General features: G+C 41.3%; 1 protein-coding gene across 1 annotated transcript in view; it reads left to right on the top strand.

Moving 5' to 3' along the window:
- LOC111866493 (homeobox protein unplugged) overlaps window positions 1-7,417 on the top strand; it is a 32,381-nt gene extending 24,964 nt beyond the window's left edge. Inside the window, exons 2-3 of the mRNA XM_023855489.2 lie at window positions 2,927-3,105; window positions 6,140-7,417. Of these exons, the coding sequence (XP_023711257.1) occupies window positions 2,927-3,105; window positions 6,140-6,862 (902 nt within the window). The 3' untranslated portion in view covers window positions 6,863-7,417. The remainder of the gene's footprint in view (window positions 1-2,926; window positions 3,106-6,139) is intronic.
- The last annotated feature ends 1,098 nt before the right edge of the window (window positions 7,418-8,515 follow it).

Below are 8,515 nucleotides of genomic sequence, written 5' to 3' on the forward strand. Positions count from 1 at the left end.
ATTATTATTATATTATTATTTTTTATTTTTCTGAATTTTGTTTTGGCAAATCTAAACTGGAGTACGCTTCCGTTGCTTCGAAGTCTGTTACGGTTACCGATACCAGTAAACTTTAGCACATGCAAAGAAAACTTGCAACTCTTTGTCACAACAGACTTTTCCGATATGTTGATTATCATTTCGAAAATTTATTGGAAAAGTTAAATTTGTTGACCCTGCATATCAGGCCTCATTATTCTATTAATGGATATCTCCAGTAGCACTAAATGCTGGCCCTCTGCCCTCGAAACAGTGGGCATTCGCATCTCTGCTCGTAACATACTTCAGCTAGAAGCGTTTCTGCTGCAAATGCAGTTTGTAAATCTACAGATGTTTTCTAGGAGCTCAGATGTAAATATAAACAAACTTAACTGATGGCCTTTTCATTATTCTTGATTATTTTGTTCTGTGTTGTCTTATTGTTGCTGCAGTTTGAATTTGTGCTGACTCTGAAGTTGGCCCTTGGCTGTTGAGTTTAGAACATAAATAAATAAATAAAGAAATGAATAATAACAATAATTATTATTAGGACGATAAAAATAATGAGGTTGAGTTAGAATGCCGATAACAGTGTCCGCACTATTTAAGGCATGAAGTGATCGAATGCTGGGCTCGTGGGTTCAAATCCCACTCGAGATTTGGATCTCTGTGTGTGCGTTTGTTCTGTATTCGTGGTGTTCTGTGTGTAGGCAGCGGCAATGCGGTCGGCTGATCCCCCGTCCAAGGAGTCCTGCCCTCTGTGAGAAAAAAAAACGAAACTGAAGAAAAGGCCAGGGCCCAACAAAGGAGCGTGTAACATGGACGATAGAGAACAGACAGGAAACTAAGCATAAAATGAAATGACAATATTAAAAGGGATCTTAGAGAAATAGAGTGCGCTTGTGTGCACAGGGTTCATCTGACCTAGAATACTGACGAAACGCGTTTTTTATGGTGATAATGAATCCTCAGGACCGCCTCTATGGTCTAGTGGTCAGAGTTCCTGCCTACAGATCCAGAGGACCGGGTTAGATTCCCAGCGCTACCAGATTCTCTGAGAGAGGTAGTGGGTCTGGAACAGGGTCCACTCAGCCTCGTGAGGATAATTGAGGAGCAATTTGAATGGATAAGTAGCGGCTCCGGTCTAGAAAACCGAAATTAACAGACGTGGGGGATCCGTTGCGCTGACCACGTGACACCCTCTATCCGTAAAAGTTGGCACTCACTTCGCTGACAAGAGGCGGTCGATCGGTCGGTATCGTTCGCTTGCGGACTACAGGCCACGGAGTTTTGTTTGTTTTGCATATGTGGTGACTTCATAAAGATATAGAAAAGACATGTTAAATAGATCTATAATTTTTCCTCTAGTTTTGTATGGACGTGGAACCCGATCTCTCAAATTAATAATACAGATTGAGGGCGTTTGAGATCAGGGTTCTGAGGAGAATATTTGCATCTAAGGTGGTGAGATAATTGAACGCTAAAGAAAGTTTAACCAATAAGGAGCTTCATAAATTACACTCTTCTTCAAATATGTTAGAATACCAAGCAAAGGAAGATGGGATTGACAACGCTTGTAGAACACATGGGAGAGGATTTCATATAGAATTTTAGTGGAAAAACCTGAGAGAGAGGGGCCAATGGGAAAGCGGTATTAACGAGGTGTTGGTTGATATCTTTCATGGAAATGCTTGAAGAAAACATTGAAATAGACCACGACCGTTAATTTCCATACTTTTCTTATATATTAATCACAATAATTACAATAATAATAAAAAATAGGCTAACATAACCTGTAATGTTCAAACGACTCATTGCATGCGTCAGAAAATTATTCTAGAAGCTTTATCTAGTTTCTGAACATAAATTTATATACCTGAAGTAGCGGTTGTTTAATTTCTTTATCCATGTTCTCTTTCTTGGATGATTTCGAAAACTGAGCAGTCAGAGATATACGGAGATGTAACTCTTGACTTCAGAGATGTCACTAAGTGTACTCTCGCTGACACTCCACTCTTGCACAGACACCACTGTGCGCAAAACATGCATTCCGAATCTGAAAGTCTTTATTTTTTCTATATTTAAAGACCTTGGTTATTTGTGATAGGGTTAATGGTTGCAAAAAAAAAAACCGAACAAACTGATAGAACACAAACCGTCTGTCGTCTTATTTAGTATTTCAATTGTCGAGCCTAACGCATTTCAATTGTCGAGCCTATCGCATTTCTCTGTAAGCCCTTCTATTTTATGAACCAGACTTATTGCAAAGTTTACATTAAATTGGGATATTAGTTATGTTTGTCAATTGGGGAGCCATTTCAAGGAAATAGCGGCTCCGGTCTAGAAACCCAAAATTAACTGCAATGGGGATTTTTTATTGTAGAAAAATACATGTATATTGTAAATACCAAAAAAGCCTAGACAATGCCCATCCGGCCTTCCGTAGCACATTAATATAATTATCTTACTCTATAATAGCGGTAACCCAGCGATTTTTAATATAGATCTTAACTTAAATCTTAGAGTATACTGTTAATAATCGGTACAATTACTTCTTTAACTTTTCTTACATATATATTTTATATAAATGGGGATTCGTTGCGCTGACCACGCGACACCCTCTATCCGGTGAAGTTGGCATTAACTTCGTCGACAAGCGGCGGTCGCTCGGTCGGTAAAGTTCGCTTGCGAACTACAGGCCACGGAGTTTGTTTATTTTGTCAATGTCAATACTACATAACGTCGGATTATAAGACGATCAATTAACCTGAGTATTTGGTGGAGAAACAGAAATTGGAATTTATTCGCTATCATTCCCATTATAGCGTTTTCTTCATAAATATTTCCTGTCAAATTATCCCGAGAGAAGATCTGCAGCATTATGATCCCTTTTGTTAATCTTGCGCAGAGTCGACGTCAGGTCTGGATGACGTCGTTGGCGGAGGGAAACGCCGTCGGTCGCGGACCAACTTCAACAGCTGGCAGTTGGAGGAACTGGAGCGGGCCTTCCTGGCGAGCCACTACCCGGATGTGTTCATGAGGGAGGCGCTCGCAATGAGACTGGACCTCAAAGAGTCGCGGGTCGCGGTGAGTTAGTGGTGGGACCGCGCGGAGAACACGGGCTTCATGAAGCTTATGTCATACAAACCCTTCACTTATATTTATACTGAGGGATCCAGTGATTGGAATTAGTTCTTCCTAACGAGAACAACAGAATAGTTGTGTCCCATTCTCTCACCTGATAACGGAAACAGACCCAGTTTCCGAAACGTCGTGTTCTTTAGAATACGGATGACGGACAAAGTCCAAACACCCGTTAATCTCGGGTGTCATGTATCGGCCATCAGAATCTTGTAGAATCTGCTTAGTTACTTGTACTATTGTCCATTATAAAACAAACAAAAAAGAAACTCCGTGGTTTGAGCCCGCAAGCGAACAATACCGACCAATGTTGAAAATATTGAAGGTAACTTAGGAGAGAGTGAGAGGAAATTTGCCGTAGATTCATGGGCAAGTTTACAGAATATGGCGTATAGACCCGTTGCTAAGCAGTGACTCTGTGAACAACGGCCGTTGTTAAGTAACATCCGTAACATACACTCACGCAACAATAGAAGAAGGACGTTTGATATTTGGGCCGCGCCGCGTCCTTTGCTATACAACGGCGCGCTAAACACGCCTCTACAACAATAGATGGGTTGTGTTTTTCTGCGTGGTCCGTGCCGATTAGTTATATTGAAGACAACTGGCACTATAGTTGAATGAAACTCCTAAGATTTATACTTATTGAAGGGAAGTCGCTTGGAGTCAGGTTCAAATACCTCCAACGTAGACTTGCGAGTCGTAGGAGGCGATGAAAAAGGAACCAGGTTCCGGGGGTATAACTGGGCCCCCCTCTTCCTGGGATAAATAAATACGGGATGTTACATAAGGACTATGAACTCAAGGGTTAAGTTGAAAACATATGCTGGCCGTGAATCTTAAGGGGCTTGTCGCCAAGACGAACTGATTGGCGGTAAACCGTCAGTCGTAAAGCAACTGACTCCGACTCTACTGTTGAGTTAAGGGTTCGATGTGGAGTGTTAACCAGCGGGTAATGGCGTGACTGCGGAATCTACGTAATCCCTACTGTGTTAAATCCGCTGCCAGGAAACGGCTAGTTGGGACTAACAGATTGAGGATACTAGCGTGTATGTGTCAGTGAACTGTAAATTATAGTTCCGACTGGTGTACACAAGTGGCCAATAAATCCAATATCCAATCATTCTATAGTCACACACATCTAAACACGTGAAAATAATAGCCCTTCTTAGCAAATTTCATACGCTTAGTTAGAATGTTTATTAATTACTGCCTTCACACTGTTAGACGTAAATTCGGTGCTGCTGGTATGCTGTTTTCATTTTACTAAAATGAAACAACTAAAAAAGTGTCGTATCTTTCGAAGACGTAAGGATTATGTCTCTCTGAAAAGGGGTCCAACTCAGCCTCGTGAGGATAATTGAGGAGATATTTCATGGAAATAGCGGCTCCGGTCTAGAAAACCGAAGTTAACGGCCGTGGGGATCTGTTGCGCTGAAAACGCGACACTCTCTATCCGCTAAATTTGACACTAACTTCGGCGACAAGTGGCTGAAGCTCGGTCGGTATTGTCCTCTTGTGGACTGAAACCATGGAGTTTAGTTTTTTAGGGGTTATGTCACACACGATTTTAGGACCCAGTATTACATTGCACTAGTGAACCTTCCATTTCGCAGGTTGGTATGGCCACCAAATTGCTGATAGTAGGAAACTAAATATACAGGTTAATAAAATTTTCTCTAGCTATGGGCCATGTCATTTGTTTAAAAAATACCGACCCTGATGACAGGGACAGAGATGATCCCGGGAAAGTAGGTGATTTTTAACCAGTGACACGGCTGAGAGCCCGAGAAATTTTTAAGAACTTTCAGCCTTCGTGAAAAGCTTCAGATGCTGGATAAAGATATAAAGCCTGGTTGCCCTCTAACATAAATTATATTCGTATAATTTTATATATAGATTTTTAACGTAAATTTATCTCTGTGCATAATTCAATACCCGGCCATATATGGGAGAGTGGCGGTGGTGTACTTGCACTATGCTACAAGCCCGAACGTCGCGGTTTAGAGCCCTGATGAGGTGGATTTTTTTATGTTTTTTTCTTTTTTTTTTTCAATTTACCTAACCCTTCCAGCCGCACTATGGAACTGAGGTCGACTCAGACTCTAACAGAAATGAGTCTCAGAAATATTCCGGGGGGGAGGATAAAGGGCGGCCGGCACGTAAGGCTGACAACCTTACCGCCATCTATGAGCCGAGTGTCTAAGAAATGTGGGAACTTCGACGTCTCACAAACCTATGGGCCTCTATGGCCTGTTACAGGAATAGCTATACTTTTACCGTACCTTTATGGGAGGGTTGCGGTGTAGCTCCACACATACGTAACCTCGGCACTTCCATGCCCCGACACCTTCACCCCTCGGAGTAAATGTCACCCCGCTACTTTTTGTATAGGAGTCCGGATGGGTTACAGAACCGATCTGCTCTTTGTGGAGAAGAGGAGATCTCTTGCCCAAGCCAAGATTCGAATCACAGTCCTTTAGGCGTCTAGTCCGTTGCGCAATCGCTATACCGACTGACCTATTCCGCCCCCAAAAATTCGTTATTTGGTTGTACGAGAAAATTAGTTACCGCAGGTAAAAAAAGTAAAGTAAAGTTATCCCTGTAACAGGCTGTGGAGGCCCACAGGGTTGTGAGATGTCGAGGCTCCCACATTTTCTCTAGACAACCGGCTCACAGATGGCTGTAAGGTTGTCAGCATTACACGCCGGCCATCCTTTACGCCCAAGAACATTCCAAGAATACTCCTGGTACTCATTTCTGTTAGAGGCTGCGTCGATCCCAGGGTCATAGTGCGGCTGGAAGGATTAGGTCAATTGAAAAAATCCAATGACCTCATCGGGACTTGAACCTGCGACCTTCCGGCTTGTAGCATAGTACCTCAACCAACTACGCTACAGCGTGCTCCCAGTTTCCACAGATAATAGATGCAAATATGTTCAGGGGCCCTCGAGTTACATGTGCTGCCTGTGTGTTGCAGGTTTGGTTCCAGAACCGGCGCGCCAAGTGGCGGAAGAAGGAACACACGAAGAAAGGGCCAGGGCGCCCTGCGCACAACGCACACCCGCAGACGTGCAGCGGGGAGCCTATCCCGGAGGAGGAGCTGATGCGCAAGGAACGAGAGCGACGCGAGAAGAAACTCATGAAGTCACTTGAGCGACAACAGCGCAAACTGGCAGCAAAGGGAATCGCAGTCGACATGGCTACCTTGCGGCGAGAGTGGGAAGCTAAACGAGAAATGACGTCAACGTCAGCTGGTACTAGCGGAGTAGCTTCCGCTTCTGCTGATGATAGTGTTACTACCGGAAGTCCGGGTAGTCAACATCGTCAAGCAAACAACGATGATGATGATGATACAGATATAGATGTTGAAGATGATTCAACAATGGACAAAAATATTTGTCACGAATCAGAAAATAGATGTCAAGACGATATTAATGTTACATCTGATGAAGAAACTAATTATAACAATATAAATTTCACGTCAACAATGAAGACTAATAATGAACAAAGCCTAGCGACAGAACCAGGATGTGATGTAATAACATCTTATAGTGACGACTCCAAGCAGATATCAGAGGAACTAGCGATATCTGGAGAGAGAATATCACCATCTCGAATATCCAGGCCTTCCACAGCAAAGAGACCGAACCCATTTAGCATAGAAAGTCTTCTCTCTCACGCGGAGGAATACACGGACTAATTTTTGTGTCGATTATGAAATTATTTTATTGCATTTTCGTAATATTTATGGAACCTTTCAGTTATTTTTTTTATAATAACTGCATTATTACACCAACATGAACTTGTTGAAAATTCTGTTTCAGAAAGGATGTCGCTCTTAAAATATATTGCTCTAAGTTAGAAAAGAATAAAACAGATATTCTATTAAAATTCTAGAATGTTACAAGTACAGATACCATAAAATCACACAGAATACATGAAATTCATTTCCTGGCCAAACAAAACTTGAATGTTTATCATATTCACACAAGAAATATCCACAACACACTACTGAAGTTGCTAAGATACCACTGAGACCTGTTTCTTGGTAATATTCGTTCATGGGACTTTCTTTTCTTCCTTTTATATTTCGCTAGTGTTACGCCACTATTTCTACGTAACACATGCATTGCGATATGCATTGATTCTCATTCTACGGTATCTGTCAGTGCGCAAGCGCAGTGGCGTAACAACGATGGTGTGCGCAAACACGTTACTTTGTGGCTTCACGTTTTTTCGTTCTACGCATGCGTTGTTGGTAGAGACTTTGTAAATTGATGTATTTTGTATTGATTTAATTTAAGACAATGCAGACAATGCGTTCACATTTATTTATTAATTCATGATTTCACTGGGAACATTTTTAAATATTACTATATTACCTTGGTTGCTAAATTTTCGTTTGAACTGACTTTTGATAAAACTTTTTATTTTCAGCTAAAATTGTTGGTTTCTCGGATATTATCCTCCGTCCTCTTCAAAAAGTCAATAACTGTCTAAATATACCATTGTTTCGAATTCATAAATTTGATTATCTTCAGTTACTCTGAGGAAAGTTCTGTGAAGCTGGAAACTGCTTTTGTGAATGCATCAAACATGACATGAATGTGACATACCAGCAATTGAGAATACAGAAACTTTCACTTAAACGCCAGTAGATCGTTTCTGTTCTGGTCTGGATGTAAGCACAAAAGCAGTTTCCCAATTTCTGAATGACTATTCCAAAATATTTCAAGGAAATAGAGGCCCCGGTCTAGAAAACCGAAATTAACGGCTGTGGGGATACGTTGCGCTGATCACGCGACACCCTCTATCCGCTAAAGTTAGTACTAACTTCGCCCACAAGCTGCGATCGCCTGGTCGGTATAGTTCGCCTTCGGGCTAAAGCCAGGGAGTTTCTTCTTTGTTGATTCTTCGTGAACACGCTAGTGAAACTTCTGTTTCGATAAACATAGGAAATAAATCGAACAGCTGATCGTCCGATAGCCCTTAAACACGTACCGTACTGTATGGAATTAGTTACATTTTGTGGGGGGGGGCTATGAATTTCTGCCCTACACACAAAATTCCACTTGACGAGGAGAAATGTTGAGACATTTCTCGAAGAATATGTAGCCTGATTTATTGTTACATCTAATTAAATATAAAATAAATTTTTATTTAAAAGCTATATAGTTACCACAGTGACATTGCCTTCCATCTTCAGTTTGAAATTTTGAGAGTGGTAAAATATTTTAGATTCATAATAATTTTGGATATAATTGTTACCATTCAGTCCAGAACCTTTTGTCTTCTCGTCTGCTGTCCAAAAATATAAAAAATTAGAACATACAAAACTATAATTTTTCCTTTG

The sequence above is a fragment of the Cryptotermes secundus genome, unplaced genomic scaffold (assembly GCF_002891405.2).
Source record: "Cryptotermes secundus unplaced genomic scaffold, Csec_1.0 scaffold375, whole genome shotgun sequence".
Taxonomy (NCBI): Eukaryota; Metazoa; Arthropoda; class Insecta; order Blattodea; family Kalotermitidae; genus Cryptotermes; species Cryptotermes secundus.